Consider the following 20,153-nt stretch of genomic DNA (forward strand, 5'->3'; position numbering starts at 1 on the left):
TAGTTTTGCTTTTTCTTTTTTTGGTTTTAGAAAGTCTTAATATTGTTAGACAGAAAAACAATTTTCTGCTAGTTTCCCCCACCCCCCCAACAGAGAATCTGTGGCTATGACAGTTGCATGAGAGGCACAATTGATTCACATGCAAAGCCAATCCAAATTCTATTACTGAACAGAAAATGTATTTAGTAGTCATCATTTAAGTACACGGGCCACTGTATGAATTCCAAGAATATCACAAAGTAGTCTTACAAATTCTCTTTACGACACACGTTTAATGACCATATTAAAATACAGAGAGTTAAAATGCAGGCATGAAAATAGAATTGCTTAATAAAGTATTTATAACATGATTATGATGACCAGTGTTTTTTCTTGGGATAATAATCTAGGTTGTTTGTTTCTGTTTCGTCTTCTTCAACCACTGAGGTGGTGCTTTATTTGTCTGTTTAAAAAAAAAAAGTATATTTATTTCACTTTTATTTTATTTCTCACCCTTCCCTTCAAGGAGCTCAGAATAGCATACTTGGTTCTTTCCCTCCATTTTATCCTCCCATCAACCCTGAGAGGAGATTATTTGACATAAGCAAAGCAAGAGACCGCAGTGTGTACACTGTGTATAATACTTGTTCCCCAACCAATTGGCAATGGAGCCATCACCAACAGGAAGTACCTTGTTCTGTTTTGGAAGCTGTCTTCCCAGACTCATTGCTCCAAGTAGTCTGAAAATGCCCGCAATTGTCAGGATGAGTTTTGCATCTTGTACTATATTCTGTGCATGCAGTGTGACTACAGAACACACATGGTCCCCAATATAACTTGCTACTTTTTAAAGTATTAACTATGTGATAATTTAAAAAAAAATCTTTAACTCCATAAAGATACTATGGGGGAGGGAGAGCGTGTGCAAGCAAGTGAGCTTGTGGGGGGGGGGATTACAACTGGGGTGAAATATATAGATATATTAAAGTCATCAAATAACCTACTTAGGAAATATTTCAAATTTATTGGTGCCAATAACATCATCATGTCAGTAATAAACTGACCAAGAACATCATAGGCTAGAGCAATGGTTGCCAAACTTGCAACTGCTGTGCTATGCTAAACTGGTTCCTGTTTGGACCAGAACTTACTGTTCTGCCATGCAACTCAGAGAAACCCCCTCCATCTTTGTTGCATGACACTCTGGACAGTTGCATCCAAAGGCCACTGTCCTAGCAGGTGTTGCGCCCGGATTTCCAGGCAGATACAACTGCCCGGATGGTTGTGTGACAACGATGGAGGGGCTTCTTGTGAGCAGTGCAGCATAATGGTAAGTGCTGTTCACATGGGGGACGGGTGTAGCATTGCCAGATCCAGCCTGTGGGTCGTGGTTTGGCAAGCGCTGGGTTAGTGATATAGTGCCTTTTTAGTTGACCCATTAGTTCAAGGGATATTTGCCTCAAAAACATGATGAATGTTTTTATTTATGACATCCTCTTTGAATCCAAAATACCATTACACAGGAAATATTTATTATCTACCAATCATTTGCTATATGTTTTGGTCACTTGCAGTTGTTGCAAAATGATTTCCCATGATGTCACAAAAGTCATTTCACACAAGATACATTTTCCATTCAATACCATGTTCACGTAGTAAACTGTGCAAACACTATCACCTGCGATAAGTGCATGCATATCTTACAACATGCTTATGCTGTGGAATACTGCTTTCTGCCATCTATTGATGCAGTAAAATAGACTGCCTGTACTCATCTCAAGGCAACATACATGCTATTTCCTGGAAGTAACATGCATGTCAGTGGCATAGCTAAGGGGTGCAGGGGGAGAAAACCTTGGTATTTTCAAGTAATACATCATGTTATATATCATTTGATGCTGAATGCAATGCAGAATGCAATGAAACAGACAGTGTCAAAATATCCCTATTCTATCAAAAGTTATAGACAAATAACCAGAAAATAACAACATGACTGCATTATGTAACAAAAGCTGGATTTTCTGAACTCAAAACTGACCTATGAGACTGATTGCTCTGAGAGCCAATTAGGTGTTGTTATGATACAACAAGAAACTAATAAGGTGTTAATAAGAGTCAGCTCTCATTTCCATGTATCATAATACAGTTATCCTGGCTAAGTGGGTAAAGAGGCACTTTTTCAAATGGTGCTCCTCTTATATTTAGCAGGAGGAGAATAACTGTCCTCCTTCACCCCAGCACAGTGTCTCTAACTAATATGGGGCATACGTTTTATTTATTCTTAATTAGATTTGATTTTATCGTGAAGGGCGGGATACAAAATCTTATTTGACCCCTGGTAGCAGATGCTTTAGCTACATCACGGGGAGGGGAGGCGGCACAGCAAGTGAGCAATGACCTGCTGGGGGAGGAAGCTGATTTTCCTCCATTTTCACTTTTTAAAAAGCCTGGGTGTGATGTCTCTTCTGGGGTATCATTCTGAGCTCGACACTATGCCACTGATACGTGCAGAAAATTTCCCTTGGTTGAAGTAGTGTTAACACAAATAATGCAGGCAGTCCCAGCACAAATATGTGTACAGGTGAAATACCTTTCTCTAGTAAAGCAAGCTGATTTTAAATGCTACACAATACTAATAGATATTTATATCTACCAGTTAATGGCTACTGGGGGATTCTGTTTTCAAAGAAACCTCTTGTAAAGCGCTGATATTATGAAACACCAACACCTAAGAATTTGATGACTTTGCTTAGAAGAATGCACCCTTCAACAAAGTTATGTCAGTTTTCACTTATTATGGTTACATTTTTTCCCACCCTTCCTCCAAGGAGCTCAGGGTTGCTTAAATGGTTTTTCTTTTTCTATTTTTGCAAACCTATGAGGTCAATTAAGTGAAAGAGTGAGGTTACCTGACCAGTAATGCTTACTGGGTACTTGAACTTGAGTCTCCCTGCTCTAAGCCCAACACTGCTTTTACAATACTTGTCATTGATCTTTAGCTTGTTGAATAGCATCCAGAGTAAGATGTCTGAATGAAAAGGAACTCTGAATGTAACAGTCTCCAAAAGAGAAAGGAGCACTCCACTTAAGAACATAAGACCAGCCCCGCTAGATCAGGCCATAGGCCCATCTAGTCCAGCTTCCTGTATCTTACAGTGGCCCACCATATGCCCCAGGAAGCAAACAAGACAAGAGACCTGTATCCTGGCACCCTCCCTTGCATCGGGCATTCTGATGTAGCCCATTTCTAAAATCAGGCAAGTACAAAGAGCTATTGCACCAGTGGATTGCACCTTCCATTCTCGGAGAGGGCTTGTGTTCATGCTGCCCTTTTGTTCACAGATGTTCTACTCTGGATGCTACCAATTGTACTTACAAATAATGTTGGTTTTGGTGCAAACACATTTCCCTCCTCATGTTCTAAAGATAAATTGACTGATGGCTTTGAAGTAGCTTTTGCAGGCAGATCTCTACTCTGTTTCTGAGGCAAAGTGTCATCATGGGGTTTATCGTGCAGACTAATCAACACCTGTTTCATCACTGCAAGTTCCTAAAAAACAAAAACAGAGAGTAGGTACTAGAATGTACATTTTCTACCCACTAAGCCAATGGTGTAGATGGAGCCATTACTTTCGAACAAGGATTGTTATCTTCATTACTGGTCTGATTACTTATTAGAAACCACTTCATAAAGGAAGTAATAAAAACAAAAAGGCACATAAGATTTATGTAAATAGAAGCTCAGCATTTCTGAAGTGCTGTAATGGAAAAGAAAAGATTTATAGCCTATAAATTATAGTCACTGTTACGCTTCCCACCAGCTCTTTTTCACTTAAACTGTCACTTATTTTAAAACCATTCTTTTTTAAAGGTTTGTTTTAAAAAGGAAGACCACTTGCTTAATCCAATCTGTATGCTTACAAATAATAGTCAGATGGTTAGGATAAGAGAACATGTCTTACAAAAGCAGATATTTTAAAAAAACAAACACAACTTTATTATTCCCATAAAAGGGAGTGGGGTCTAAAATAGGGGGAAAGAATACTGCAAAAATGACAGTAAAAATGTAAAAGAAGAGATGAGTTTCATCTTTGAAATGCAAAAGCAGTTTTAAAAAGCGGAAAGTAGTAATATGCATGGGAAAGATTAAAAGTGTATTGGTGAGAACAAATGCCTAGCAGGCATTCTATTCTTCTAAAACAGTGGTCCTCAAACTTTTTAGCACCAGGACCCACTTTGTAGAAGGATAATTTGTCAGGACCCACAGGAAATGATGTCATTAACCTGGAAGTGATGGCTGGAAGTGACATCATCAAGCAGGAAAATTTTTAACACCCTCATATGACAAAAATCAAATGTAATTAAGTAAGGGTGCAATCCTAACTATATATGCTGTAAAGCACGTTTGCGCCTCCTTTGCAGTCAGCCGGGTGGTGGAGGGATGCGCACTTACCCACAGAGCATGTATCCAGCCCCCATGCTGACCTGGGAAGGGAGGCTTGTATCAGCTGAGCTTGGCCAACGCAGAGGTCTGGAGAGGGCAGTTAGGAGGCAGGAGTGAAGCTTTCCGGTATGGGGGGAGGGCTTGTGGACAGGGAACAGGAGGCAGGGATGGGACCCAGCTGTTATGCCAGATCCCAACCCCATTCTCCAAAGAGATATTAGTTAATAGAGTAAGCAAGTTTTATGCCTTTGACTACAGTGCCTCACAAGGTGCTTTAAGAAAACCGCCATACTCTTTACTGTGGCAGAATTATCTGCCGATGTAATATTCCTCAGAATGTCACAGTCCTGGCTAACATTCCACTTGTTCAACAAGGGGGCTATAAAATTTCTTACAAAGAGCTAAATCACAGGCATTCCTGGAGGGGGGGCAAAACAGTAAGTGTCCTCAGGCACCCGGATGCCTGTGTAAAGTGGCCTCTACCCCTCCACTTCTGAGTCAGTCACAGCTACAAAAGCAAAGTGGAGGCAACTTGTCTGCTTTGCTCTCGCCTTCCTGAATGGCTCAGAAGCAAAGGGGGGAGGGGCTGCTTTATATGGGCATCCAGCTGTCTGCAGACACTGTTTTGCCCCCCTCCAGGAACACCTCTGAGTCAAATAGAATGGACAATGCAGGATCATGTGAGGGAGTGATTCCACTCCACCCAACTCACAGGAACAGCATCTTTCATTGAAAGGTGTCCCAACAAATCATTCATTCATTCATTCATTCATTCATTCATTCATATCCTGCCTTTCTATCGCAACAAAGGGCACTCAAGGTGGCTTACAAATAAAACAATACTAAAAACATTTATTTAAATATAAATAATGAGTCATTTTAAAAAAATAGAACATAATAAAACTTGAATCCGATTAAAATACATTTATAAAAAAGCACCATGTCCCTCTGGTGTCAGCATAAAAAGGCTTCCCTGAATAAAAAGGTCTTAAGATCCTACCTAAAGGACTCTAAAGAGGGTGCAGTTCTCAATTCCAGGGGGAGGGAATTCCACAGTAGGGAAGCCACCACCGAGAAGGCCCCCTTTCTTGCCATCATCCCCCTCACTTCCACTGGTGGCGGCGTAGTTAGAAGGGCCCCCTCTGATGACCTGAGAGGACAGGTTGGATTGTATGGAATGAGGCGGTCCCTCAGATACCCTGGACTTTAAAAGCCAGGCTTTAAAAGTCAAACTAGAACTTTGAATTCAACCCAGAAATGAACTGGCAGTCAGTGAAGCTGCTGAAGTAGCAGCCCAACTAAGTCGAACTGATGAGCCCCAGCAACCACAGAGGCAGCCGCGTTCTACACTAATTGCAGTTTTCAGACTGTCTTCAGATGCAGCCCCATGTACAGCATGTTGCAGTAATCTAATCTGGATGTCACCGTGGCCAGGTTTCTGCAATGCAAGTAAGGTCACAGCTGGCAAATCAGCCGAAGCTGAGCAAAGGCTCCCCTGGCTTCAGCCACTACCTGGGAATCCATAAAAACATAAGAAAAGCCCTGGATCAGACCCAGGGCCCATCTAGTCCAGCTTCCTGTATCTCACTGCAGCCCACCAGATGCTCAAGGAGCACACACCACAAGATACTTGTATTTTGCTGCCAGCTTCCTGCATCTAGCATTCTATTTACACTCACATACACCCAGCAAGACACCAGATTTTAATCAGGTTGAACTTGTGCTTTATTAATTTTATTAAACACAGTGACTAATTTTTAATGCATGAAACCTACTGAATATACAGGTGGAACCTATTTATTTGCATGAGTTCCGTTCTGTGACCTGGCGTGACTAAGAAAAAATGCGTTGTGCTAAATTCCATAAAGTTACGCAAATACGCTGCAGCCTGACACTTGGGGATGGAAGGAAACTAAGGCAGCTATTATTAATCCCCTCCGCTCCTTCGCCTCCCCCCCACTCTGTACTCAGCCCTCCCGCTGCCAGCTCTCCCCAATTCTTTTACAGGTGGGATACTGAGCTTTTAAGAGTCCAGTCCTATGCTTTTCTACTCAGAAGTAAGCCTCATTGTAGTCAATGGGGCTTACTCCCAGGAAAGTGTGGATCGGATTGTAGCCTGAGAGCCCAGGCCTATGCTCACCTACTCAGAAGTAAGTCCCATTCTAGTCAATGGGGCTTACTCCCAGGAAAGTGTGGATCAGATTGTAGCCTAAATCTCATGCTTTGGCTTGCTGGGAAGACTTGCTTGCTGGGCTGTTTTGTTTCCATAGGCTGGAGCATGGAGAACTTGCACTATCTCAGTCTGAAGGGGAGAATTGGGAAACACTCCCTGGGTTTTTTAAAGCAATCCCCTGTTACTACCGCACCTGCCCCTGTGTGTGTGTGAGTGAGAGAGAGAAAGAGAGAGCTCCACCTTGCTACTTGTGCTCTGGCTACAGAGGTTTTCTGCCTCCCCCTTCCCCTCATCAGCCTTGGCTGGCTCAGGGGCTCCAGGAGTCTTACTGTTCCTTCGGAAGGGGAACCTCTTTCATGGCTCCAGGGCTATTTCCCTGCCTGTGCTAGGCAGAGCCTTTTTGCAGTGTTTTGGACTGCCTTGAAAAGGAGCGAGACGCCAGCGCAGAGGAAAGGAGGCAAAGGTGTGAGACAAATCCTTAGATAAGAAATTCGTGGATCAATAGGTTGCACCTGTACCTTCTCTCCCTCGCCAGTCTGGGGTAGGTGAAAAAACTGCCATCCACAGCCAATTCAGATAACAGAAAAAAAGTTCATACCCGGCCCTCATAATGAGCGACTAGCTAATCTCAGACTGTACATACCCATCACAGCTTGTAACCTGTGATGGAGTTTTTCTCCAGAAATCTGTCAAATACCCTTTTAAGGAATCTAGACTGGATGCCATCACCACATCCTGTGGCAAGGAGTTCCACAGTCTAATTACACACTGGGTAAAGCAATATTTCCTTTTGACTGTCCTGACTCTCCCGACACTCAATTTTAGTGGATATCCCCTGGTTCCTGTATTGTGTGAGAAGGAAAAGAACATCCCTCTATTGACTGTATCAATCCCTTGCATAATTTTGTATGTCTCAATTATATCCCTCCTCAGGCGCCTCTTTTCTAGACTGAAGAACCTCAAGCATTGCAGCCTTTACTCATAAGGGAGGTGCCCCAGCCCGGGAATCATTTGGTAGCTCTTTTCTGCACCTTTTCTAGTTCCACTATATCCTTTTTAAGATGTGGGGACCAGAACAGAACACAATTCTCTAGGTGTGGCCGTATCATCGATTTGTAAAATGGCATAATAATATTAGCTGTTTTATTCTCAATCCCCTTTTTAATGATCCCTAGCATGGAATTGGTCTTCTTCACTGCCGCCACACATTGGGTTGACACTGCGAGCTGTCCACTAGTACCCCAAGATCTCTCTCTTGAGCTGTGGAAGATAGCTCAGACCACAAGAGCAGCTGTGGATCCGGGAGCACCCCCAAGCTGCGGACCTGCTCCTTCAGACGGAGTGCAACCCTGTTCAGAGCAGGATGATAGTCCAATACCCAAGTCTTAGACTTCTAGACCAGGAGAATCTCTGTCTTATCAGGATTCAATTTCAGTTTGTTCACCCATATCCAGCTCCCAAAAGCCTCCAGACAACGATCCAGAACTTTGACTGCCTCCTTGGAATCAGGAGGAAAGGAGAGAATGAGCTGGGTGTCATCAGCATATTGATGGCTCCCTACCCCAAACCTCCGGATGACCTCTCCCAGTGGCTTCATGTAGATGTTGAACAGCATGGGGGACAGAATGGAGCATTGTGGCACCCCACACTAAGAGGCCACCAGCACCACCTTCTGGGATCTGTAAGCCAGGAAGCAGCAGAACCACTGCAGAACAGTGCTCCCAAGCCCCAACTCAGCCAACAGACCCAGAAGGACACCATGGTCAATGATGTCGAACGCTGCTGACAGGTCCAGCAGAACTAACAGGGACGCACTCCCCCTGTCCATTCCCTGGTGCAGGTCATCCACCAAGGTGACCAAGGCAGTCTCTGTCCAAAACCCCTGCCTGAAGCCAGACTGAAAAGGATCTAGATAATCAGCTTTGTCCAGGACCCTCTGGAGCTGGGATGCTACTACCTGCTGGATCACCCTGCCCAGAAATGGAATATTTGAGACTGGCTGGTAGTTGTTCATGTTAGTGAGATTCAGGAAGGGTTTCTTCAGGAGGGGGTGAACCACCACCTGCTTCAAGGTTGGCGGCAATAGCCCCTCCCTCAGAGAATTCACAACCCTCCCTGTCCACTTGGCCAGCCCTCCCTGGGCAGATCTAATTAGCCACGCTGGACAAGGGTTGAGCAGGGAAGAAGATGGCCTCACACTCCCAAGAATCCTGTCCACATCCTCAGGTTCTATAAGCCGAAAAGAATCTCACAACATAGGATAGACAGATGCCCCAGGGACATCACAAGATATTCCTAATGTGGCGTCCAAGTCGTGCTGGATCTGATCAACTTCATCTGTGAAGTGCGTAGCAAATTCGTCACAGCAAGCTTCCATGTGCTCCTCCCCATCAGTGGGGGGGGGGGAGGGTGAGAAGGAGTAGACCATGAACCACATGGAAGAGCTCAGCCAGACGATTCTCTGTGAATGTGATGGCAGCAAAGAGGTATGATCTTTTAGCTGCTGCCACCACCAAAGAATAGGCTCTATCATTGTTAAAAGCATATACATAGTAACATTTCCCCAAATAGGGTCACATACCATGATAGTATCAAGTCTATTAAAAAATAAAATACACATTGAAATGAATGGGGTCTACTTAAATTGGCTTTCGACCCACCTACTTGGTCCTGACCCATAGTTTGAGAAACACTGTTCTAAAATAAACAATCTGATTAACAGAGGGAAACTTCAATTGCTACTGTGGCCTGTTCACACAAAACGTGGAGTGTACGCTAACCTATGTGGAATGTATGCTAATCTAATCCCACAAGGAGCCTTGTCTCCTTCCAGTCATCCTCTCTTGGAGGCAGGTACTTCTGTCATATCTGCCAAATGAATGGCTGGATCTCATTCATTCCTCCTGTAGAGACTTGGCTGAATTTGCCTCTTCCCCCCACATAAGGTAGCTATTTGTTGCATCTCTGCATGAGTCACTCCCCTGGGCTTGCCTCTCTTCCCAGTCAAGAGGTATGCTCAGGAAAGTGACTCAGACAGAAACACAGGGTGTGGGCTCCATGGAGAGTGGATAATCCTTACTTTTGCATACTCAAAAAACAAACCGTGTATTGCAAGGGTGGCTCCAAATGCCGTTTTGAAAAAAAAAAATGTTTTGACTATCCAAAGTTGGGAAACAGCAAGAACAGAATCATTCAGCCATGAAGATATTAAGTTTGGGTTCAGACTACAACATCTCATCATTACAGATAATATTTGGCCCTTTTACAATATTTTGGGAGAGGTTGGACTCCTCATTCAACTCTGAATGCTATAATATGTTTACAGTTTAATGTCTGAAGATCTCTGCAGTTGTAAAAACATGTCAATAAATAATGCATTTATTCATTTTAACCTGAACTTCATGTTGATTCATGTGCTGTTTTGGTTACAATCATGAAAACGTGCCTTGAAAGATGAAAGCATGCCATTCCTCATACACTATTGTGTATAAGTAGTTCTATAATACCGTAGGATGAAATTCTTCTGCTCTTAAGGTAAAAATAGGCAGGCTTTGTTGTAGCAATGATTAGATCTACCAAATTAATGCTCAATATTCCAGTTATGAGCTCCTCGTGCTACTATCCCAAACCCGAAAGCACACCAAACCATCAACTGGGGCATTCTCCTTACTGCTCAGGCATTTAATATTACAACTATCTGCATAATTCAGCCATGTGCAGTGGCATGTCAAAACAGCTCAATTGCAGAGCAGCTGTTTCAAAGGACGCATAACTGATACCAACATGTTGCTGAAAGTTGTACACTCTTCAAATACCGTATTTTTCGCTCTATAAGACGCACCTGACCATAAGACGCACCTAGTTTTTAGAGGAGAAAAACAAGGAAAAAATATTCTGAACCAAATAGTGTAATAAAATATTTAATAAACTATAACAGAATAACATTTGAACCATGTAAAGTGAACAGCAGTCAACAGTGGCATTAAGAACCATTATCACTGTCATTAACAAATGGAGAGACTTAAAGGTTTGAGTACTCTAGTTTTCTGGAAATCCCAAGAACTCATCATCACTAGAGTCAGAATTTATGAAGCTCACAAAAGCAGGTGCACACAAATAGGGGATCACATTATCTTTCTGCTACAATGATGTTCTGCCAAATTCCAATCCACTGGGCCTCATGCCCGCTTAAGGCTGATCAGTCCCCCTTGTGCAACTCACCAGTGCAGCAAGCAAAAATGAGTCCAGTTCCAGTCCACAGATGCCAAGTAAATCAGTCCCATCATTCAGAGTTACCAAATCAGAGTCCAGAGCCAATAAGCCAAATTACAGTCCAAGGTCAGGTTCCAGGTAGGTCAGTTAAATCCATCAGGGTATACAAGTCCAGCCACAGTCAGATTCCAAATTCAATAAACCCAGTCAGTCCCGTCCCCCCCCCCCCCTTCAAAACCCACAAACCCTTTCTGCCTCTGGTACTCCTTATATCCCTGAGGGCCCTATTGCCTTCCAGTGGCTGCAGCTGTGCCCAGGATGCCCAGGCCTTACCCTTAAAGGGGCCACTGCTGACACCACATCTACCTCCTCACCAGATCTTCCTGGATTCCAATACAAGGGGGGGGGAGCAGATCTCTATACAGACCAGTGCAAAAACAGGGGAAAGGTGTGGGGGAGGTAAGATCTTTGTATAGGCATCACAGCAAGACCAGTGCAAAACCCCTTGCACACAGAACCAACAGATGGAAGTGGGGGGGGGGGCAGATCTCCATATATAGCAGTGCAAAAGCAGGGGAAAAGTGTGGGGGAGGTAAGATCTCTGTATAAGCATCACAGCAAGACCATTGCAAAACCCCTTGCATACAGAACCAACAGATGGAAGTGGGGGGGGGGGGTGCAGATCTCCATACATAGCAGTGCAAAAGCAGGGGAAAAGTGTGGGGCAGGTAAGATCTCTGTATAGGCATCACAGCAAGGCCATTGCAAAACCCCTTGCACACAGAACCAACAGATGGAAGTGGGGGGGGGGCGCAGATCTCCATACATAGCAGTGCAAAAGCAGGGGAAAAGTGTGGGGCAGGTAAGATCTCTGTATAGGCATCACAGCAAGGCCATTGCAAAACCCCTTGCACACAGAACCAACAGATGGAAGTGGGGGGGGCGCAGATCTCCATACATAGCAGTGCAAAAGCAGGGGAAAAGTGTGGGGCAGGTAAGATCTCTGTATAGGCATCACAGCAAGGCCATTGCAAAACCCCTTGCACACAGAACCAACAGATGGAAGTGGGGGGGGGGGCGCAGATCTCCATACATAGCAGTGCAAAAGCAGGGGAAAAGTGTGGGGCAGGTAAGATCTCTGTATAGGCATCACAGCAAGGCCATTGCAAAACCCCTTGCACACAGAACCAACAGATGGAAGTGGGGGGGGGCGCAGATCTCCATACATAGCAGTGCAAAAGCAGGGGAAAAGTGTGGGGCAGGTAAGATCTCTGTATAGGCATCACAGCAAGGCCATTGCAAAACCCCTTGCACACAGAACCAACAGATGGAAGTGGGGGGGGGCAGATCTCCATACATAGCAGTGCAAAAGCAGGGGAAAAGTGTGGGGCAGGTAAGATCTCTGTATAGGCATCACAGCAAGGCCATTGCAAAACCCCTTGCACACAGAACCAACAGATGGAAGTGGGGGGGGGCAGATCTCCATACATACCAGTGCAAAAGCAGGGGAAAGGTAAGTCAGCCCCAGTAGAGCCAATGGGGCTCACTCCCAGGGATGAGTGGACAGGAGAAAAGCCTGCCAGCGCCTCCTCTCCCAGGTAGGAGCCCGTCTCAGTCCCTGGGCTCCCTGGACTCACTCCCTAGGCTCGCTCCCTGGGCTCACAAGCCTGCCAGGGGCTCACTCCTAGGGATGCGTGGACAGGAGAGAAGCCCGCGATTGACTCATTTCGCCTGGAGATGGACTGGTAGCTCGAGGGTTGACGTAATGAGCACCCCTGCTCTAGGGGCTTGCTCAGCAAGACTGCCACCCCACCCCCGCTTTCCTGGGAGTGAGCCCCAGTGACTCTGAGACTTACTTCTGAGTAGACACGTGGGCTTTCTCAGCGAGCCTGCCATCCCCCCCCCTTTCCTGGGAGTGAGTCCCAGTGAGTCTGAGACTTACTTCTGAGTAGACACACGGGCTTGCTCAGCAAGACTGCCACCCCACCCACGCTTTCCTGGGAAGCGGAGCCGAGCAGAGCGGGCAGGGGGCGGGGCCAGGGGCGGAGTTTTTTTTTTTTTTTTTTGCAGTATTCGCTCCATAAGACGCACACACTTTTCCCCCCACTTTTTGGGGGGGAAAAAGTGCGTCTTATAGAGCGAAAAATACGGTATGTTGCCAGAGCACTGCATAGACAAAGTTTCTCGATGAAAATAACTTGGGCAAATATATTACTAGCACATACTTCATTCGTAAAGGATCAAGGCTGGGATCCTAAGAACCTGTACGTAGAAGTGAGTGCTACTGAAATCAAAAGGGCTTACTTCCAAGGAAATAGGTTTAGGACTCAAAAGCAAGATTCATTACGATGCCATTTTTTTTTCTGTCAGCAACTGCTGTGAATAAGTACAAGTTGTTGCATTCAAAATATGCAGAAATTATACTCCAAACAGTGACAGTGGTGAGTAATTCTCAGGATGATGGAGTGTAAGACAAAGCAACACTGTAGTAGTCATTTGGCGATATTATCTGCTGGATAGAGGCCAGAATCAAAGCATCACAGAGAGAGAGAGAGAGAGAGAGAGAGAGAGAGAGAGAGAGAGAGAGAGAGAGAGAGAGAGAGAGAGAATGGCCAATTAGAGTATCAGGTCAAATTTCCTAATGCTTTGTAAACCAGAACAATCTTCCAAAATAGACAACCAGGTCTTACTTTCCACCATGCAACCTGAGTTAACAAATTAACAATGTTTGGGAAAGGAGGAGAGTTTTCCATATGTTTCAAAATTCTCTTTTATAGAAAGCACTGAAAGACTGCAACATTTTTGCATAAACCTTGGAAGCCTATCAGCTAACAAACTCATAGCCCAGGTCAAAGAATCTAACAAGATGTGATCCTAAATGTACAAGTTAAATTTTTTTCTTTTCCAAAAAAGAAAATGGCCTGCCGCAGTGGGAACAGCACGGGACTGGGATACAAAACAGAATGAAACTGAGGTGCAGGGACTGGGGACTTTTCTACTTTGTACTTATCATGATTCCAGTCCTGATTGCGGTCCTCCTGCTGGGATGGGATAGGGCAAGATTTGGTGGTAATACTTTAAATTGCAGTTTTTCGGTTAATATATTATTACCCTTCAAGTCTTATGAATTGAACAAACAAAACAGAACAGAGCAGATCCCTGGATGCTAACCACAACTGCACTCCTGCACTCCTTTTGATATCTTCATCATATCTGAGGTGGCTACTGTGTCAGATTCCAAAGATCACAAGAGGCATAAAAAGTGGGGAGGACTGTTTTTCACTGATATTTAACAACATTACATTTCTAATTAACGTTGAATTTGTGTATTTAAACATTCTGGCAAGTTATAAAACTTGCCTAAAGTAGCTCTATGAATCCCAAATAATTTGTATCACCTAATCCTTTGTGCTGCATAAAAAATAAATGGGGCATACATGTTCTCCATTTCCACACAGCAAGGTAGGAAAGGAGGTGTTGTGCCCTCTGTTTCCTGCCTGAAGAATTCAATCCAAAAGTTAGCTTGTATGGGTCTAGAACCATTGGATTCTGTGTGGCATGTGATAACGACAAAGGTAAACCTGATTTCTAATAAAAATATTTTCCCCTTTTAAAAAATTTCTCTGCTGTTAAAAGCATCTTTTTTGGAATGAAAGTACATATAAAGCAATTATGTGCAGTTTAAAAATTGTCCAGATATTCTTATGTATGTCTGTTCCAGTAAAGTATCTCCTCAGAGGGACTCTGTTGTTTTGGTGGTTCAAGTAGATTTCCATTCATATTTTAAATCTGATGTCAAACTATGATAATGTGCAGAAAAATTAAAAGGTTTTCAAGGCGGAAGAGCTACAGCAACATGACTGAAAGATTTATAATCAACTTGAGAAAAGTATAATTATAGTATTGTTTAAGTATTTGGATGATCTAACTGCTGTTTCTTGCTAAAATTCCTATTACTAATAAATAAAATGTAAAAAATGTACTTTATAGAGAATCAAACGATATTTCTTGTAATGTGCTTGCCAATTCAATCCAGCAAATCAAACAAACAAAACGAATTTTGCCAATATTTCATGGAACCCTTTCCCTCTAAATCAAAGCTCAAGATAGTTACATTGCATTCCTATGAATTTACATTATAATAAACCTTGCTTATTTTTGTAGCATAGGCTAACTGTGCTTCCAGAATCTCATTCAGTATATGTCTGTCCAGGAAAATATAGCAAGCTATTAAAAACTGAAAAACCCCAAAATGTGTACATGAATGGAATCATTTGTAAAAAGCTCCAAGGTCTTATAAATTCAGCAGTCTTTCTGTATTCACATTTAGCTAATATAAAAGCTCAAAGAGATTAAAAAAAAAAAAAGGAGAAGTGCTGATAAAACAGCACACTAGGAACTAGAAATGTCCTGACAATCACTTAACAGTGTAATTGTTGCTTGCGTCTCCAAGCTTCAGATGAGAATAGCTCCAGGGCTTACTTGTAATACAGAAATGTCCCTGTAATCTACTGAGGGGGAAAAAAACACAAAAAAAAACACATCATGTAGAACATTAATAGAAACTAGGATCTCAGAACAATAACGTAGCAGAAGAAAAATGATAATTACCTTGTGGCTGAATGTTTAAAAGAACTAAGCATTGTTCATCACCAACTTTGTTTTTAGAAGACTAAAACAGGTTACAGCACATAAGCAAAGAGGAAGAAGAAATTTTCTTCAAAAACAAATATGAAACTGCCATATGTAAAATAAGCAAAAAGATCCAAAAAGTTTAAACTAAATACCTGTCTTCCACATTTGTTTCGTATAAATTGCCCTAGGATGATCCTTAGAGCCTCTGACTAAGCAGAAATCCAGTCAGAATAGCCTCAATGCCCCCTTCAGGGACTTCCCTGGGCCTCAGAATGCCTTATATGGCATAAAAATGTCTCTTCTGGTTTCTCTTGGGAACCCAGAAGTAGCATTTTTTTTCAGCCAAAACAGCCATTCTGAAGCCCGCAGGGATAGCAGGTGGACGCACTGCCTCTGTGGGCTTCAGAAAGCCCTCTGGAGGGCTCAGGTGGGGCCAAGACTGGCTTAACAGTCCTCCTCAGTGTGGAGGAACTGCACTGAATCAGATCCATGGATACACAATTTGCTGATACAGAGACCCCACCTGTTGTACATAATTTAGAAATGTTTACCAGTTTCATTATGATTAAAAACAATGCAAACTACATTCTAGAAATAAAGGAGAGACACATATAAAAGATGGCAAACGACTCCTTCTATGAAGTCTCACAGTATCAGAACAGATAAGCCAACTTCTTTCTAAAGAGGCATGAAATAGATTAGATACAATACAAATTAGATCAAAGTCTTGGAAACGACCCACAGAACAAAACACAACACCAGAGCAAGTGAGACAATATCACCTATTTTGGCCAGTGTTTAAAATACAGCACCCATAGTTTAAAAGAGTTTCAGAGAACTCTTCGAAGGCTCCCACCCCCTCCCAAGGATTAAAATTCTGATTAAGGGCTGGGGCACCTTCCTTATGAGGAAAGGCTACAATGTCTGGGCCTCTTCAGCCTAGAAAAGAGGCGCCTGAGTGGGGGGACATGACTGAGACATACAAAATTATACAGGGGCTGGATAGAGTGGCTAGAGCAGTGATTTTCAACCTTTTTCATCTCATGGTACACTAATTGGGTAAGAGGCACTTTTTCAAGTGGGTGCTCCTTTTTTTAGCAGGGGGAGAGTAACTGGCCCACCTCTGCTGGTATTCATTTGCATCTTTTTAGATTGTGAGCCCTTTTGAGACAGGGAGCCATTTAGTTATTTGATTTTTCTCTGTAAACCGCTTTGTGAACTTTTAGTTGAAAAGCAGTATATAAATACTGTTAATAATAATAATAATAATAATAATAATAATAATAATAATGGTACACTGAAAAGGTACTAAAATTGCCAAGGCACAAACTCCCCCAAACTCCCGTGGCACACCTGCAGACCATTCGCGGCACACCAGTGTGTCATGGCACAGTGGTTAAAAATGGCTGGATAGAGAGACGCTCTTCTCCCTCTCACATAACACCAGAACTAGGGGAAATCCACTAAAGTTGTGTGTTGGGAGAGTTAGGACAAAAGAAAATATGTGTATAGTTGGTCTGTGGAACTCCTTGCCACAGGAAGTAGTGATGGAGTCTTGCCTAGATGCCTTTAAGATGGGATTGGACAAATTTCTGGAGGTTCATCACGGTTACAAGTCATAGTAGGTATGTGCAAGGTAGAGGTAGGCTGCCTCTGATTGTCAGATGCAGGGGAGGGCACCAGGATGCAGGTTGTGTCTGTTGTCTTGTGTGTTCTCTGAAGCATTTGATGGGCCACTGTGAGATACAGGAAGTTGGACTAGATGGGCCTTTGACCTGATCCAGCGGGGCTCTTCTCATGTTTTTATGTTTATTGAGATCTGCACTTTTTTCAATTGTAAAATGGAAGGAGAAAATGCTCCCAATCTTAAGGCCAATTTAAATGTTCTGTAGAATGGTAAAGATTTTTCTGGCTACAGGGAAGGTACAGGTTGGATATCCCTTATCCAGAATTCTGAAATCCAAAGTATTCCAAAAATCGCAACTTTTTTAGACACACATTACGCCATAAATGGAAAATTCCACACCTCACCTCATGTGACGAGTTGCACAAAATGCATAAAATTATTTAAAATATTGTGTATAAAATTACCTTCAGTTTAAGTGTGAAAGGTGTACACAAATGAATTTTCTGTTTAGACTTAGGCCCCATCCCCAGTATATCTCATTAGGAATATGCTAGTACATAGTTGGCATCCTTCAGTCTCGGAAGACTATGGTGTCACGCTCTGAATGGTGGTTCTGGAACAGAGTGTCCTCTCCAGAGCGCGAAGCCTGGGTAAAGTAGGTATGGAGGATAGGCTGTTACCCATGCAGCAAATCCCCCCTCTCCACGTCGCTGAAATGGTCCAATGGAAAGGCAGAGGCCAATACGGTTGGTTCCAGCGGTGTCGCAGGAGTTGCCAGAACATAACTGTGTTCAGCCATGAACTGCCTCAGGGACTCCGGCTCCAGATTTTGCCTCAAGGTTGACTCCTGAAGCCTTTTCCATAACTGGATATAGCCACAAGGCAGTGGAGGTTTGGGATCAGAGTTTTCCTTCTCTTAGATGAGCTGCCTTCCCAGGCTGACGAGTCCCATCTACCTGGTGGCTGTTTAGTCGCCTCTTACGACAAGTACAGCCAAACTGAGGGCCTATTCTTATCCCCAGCCCCCAGGGGAAGAATATGCTATTGGAAATTGTAATTTCCAATATACAGAAAAATCCAATATCCAAAATGCTTCTGGCCCCAAGCATTTCGGATAAGAAATGCCCAACCTGTATTATATATTTAAGTGCTTCACCACCTCCCAAATGTCTTCCTAAACACAGAAAATTAGCATGTACAAGACTAAACTCAGGTCTTCACTACCACGCTAATTTTTTGTGCACAAGACTTTTAGATGGGAGGAGAGCTCACATGTATAGCCTCCTATCTGTAGCTTGATGCAGTGTAGTTTAAGCTAAACGTTACCCAGCTGATTCTGCTGCATGTACAAACTGGTCTTTAATTAAGTTAGAGCTATTTGTGTACTTTTAAAATGAGTATCTCATATTCTAGAGAAAATATAAGACTTCTATATTATGCTTTCAAAGTACTCTTATCTCTGCCTTGCAAGGAATCTATGTATACAGAATATAAAGAGAGCAAGTTCCCCATTACAGAACTGCCTTTGAAACTTGGAACATTAGCACATGGTCTGATCTTAAGTGAGTCTAGTTCTATGTGAGCCATGCAATTCTGCAGACAATGACTTCATTAACATGAAACACCAAGCTCCCTCCCCTTGCACACTCCAATTTCTTTCTGATGCAAACCATCAAACTGATTCTGGCTTGGAGGACAAGAGCCAACTAGGATTTACCAATTTGGATGTAATGACAACTACGGTTTGCACTAAACAATGAGTCAGAAAGGAAAGCAGAATGCAAGAGAGGAGGAAGGTGCCTGTGACTCCAACATTTGTCATTCAACACCAAAACCTGGGTTGGAATTCCATGTAAAACAGCTATATACCAGCCTTTTCCCCCCAGTAATGATGCCATTTGCTCACTCTTTTTTTCCTTCCCAACAATGTTGTATTTGTCGTTGTTGTCATTGTCACACACACACACACACACACCCACCCACCCCGGTTATCTTAGTTTGATGCTGGTTTGCAGTAATTTTTGTAGTTACTATCACTTTTGCAGCACAGTTCTTCCAGATGCAAACTGACTTGTGCTTCACCTAGTTTGGGGGAATACAGGATACACAGAAGGAACATTAGAAAAAAGAGGATTCTTTTGCAAAGTATATGAAGGACAAATGCTTCTCACTCACTCCCTTTCTGGTTTCTATTTTAGTGCTACTAGTTATAGGGATAGAGAGGGAAAGAGATTTTGATGAAAACCAGTTTCTAGCTGTAGTTTTTTTCCACAGTTTCCTTAGTACTAGTACTAAGGAAGTCCTCTGTAGTCATGTTTCTGGGATGTGGAGGGTGTCCTTGCTGCTGTTCAAACCTTTCCCTCCCTGGTATTACTCTGAGATATATATTTTTTTAATTCTTTTTCCTATTGAAGACCTGGAATGCTTCTGATGCTTCCCCTTCTCATTCCTCCTCAGAGTACTTGATTGTAAAGGGGGTGCAAATGGGGAGTCAGGAGAATGAGAAGGTATAGTAGTAGATGCAGAAGCATTTAAGCATTGTTATGCTATACATAGGACAAAAGGTTTTAAAATTCTTCCTTACAGTAGCAGGAGTGGTGACTGGTGTGGGGAAGGTATAAGCATGAGGACTATTTAATGCAAGGATCACTGAATAGGGCTATTATGCTGTTAGCCACTTTGACTCACCTGTCACCTGGGAAAAGAAAAGTCACCTGGGAAAAGAAAAAGTCACCTGAGAAAAGAAAAGCAGGAAATAGAAAATATATAATTTTTTTTTGAAAACAATGAATGAATGAATGAATGAATGAATGAATGAATTAGCATAATGGTTTTTTGTCATCATCTGAAAGCACCACAAGAAACTGGGTGCTTAGGGCACAGGAAGAGTTGCCTCCAATTCTCCACTTTTTCCTTGGATATACAGCCTGCAGAACAGATCTGTGAAACTCAAAAACCCATACACCACAATCTCAACATGAGTTGATCTTAGTAAAAGGCACTCTTTCACTTTCTCTGTGACTTTTGTGAAATACAAAGTATTCTTTCAAAGGGTTCACTAAAAAGAAACTGTTTGACTGGGA

General features: G+C 42.9%; 1 protein-coding gene across 4 annotated transcripts in view; it reads right to left on the bottom strand.

Annotated features, from left to right (window-relative positions):
• Positions 1-286: 286 nt before the first annotated feature.
• PIBF1 (progesterone immunomodulatory binding factor 1) overlaps positions 287-20,153 on the bottom strand; it is a 144,079-nt gene continuing 124,212 nt past the window's right edge. For 2 of the 4 annotated variants that reach the window (XM_066620021.1, XM_066620020.1), the window contains exons 17-18: positions 3,356-3,529; positions 287-442 (exon numbers count right to left, since the gene is read on the bottom strand). In XM_066620021.1, the coding sequence (XP_066476118.1) occupies positions 386-442; positions 3,356-3,529 (231 nt within the window). In that variant the 3' untranslated portion in view covers positions 287-385. Of the gene's footprint in view, positions 443-3,355; positions 3,530-19,758; positions 19,805-20,153 lie in introns of those variants that run through there. The other 2 variants (XM_066620023.1, XM_066620022.1) reach the window with 2 other exon arrangements.

The sequence above is a fragment of the Tiliqua scincoides genome, chromosome 3 (assembly GCF_035046505.1).
Source record: "Tiliqua scincoides isolate rTilSci1 chromosome 3, rTilSci1.hap2, whole genome shotgun sequence".
Lineage (NCBI taxonomy): Eukaryota > Metazoa > Chordata > Lepidosauria > Squamata > Scincidae > Tiliqua > Tiliqua scincoides.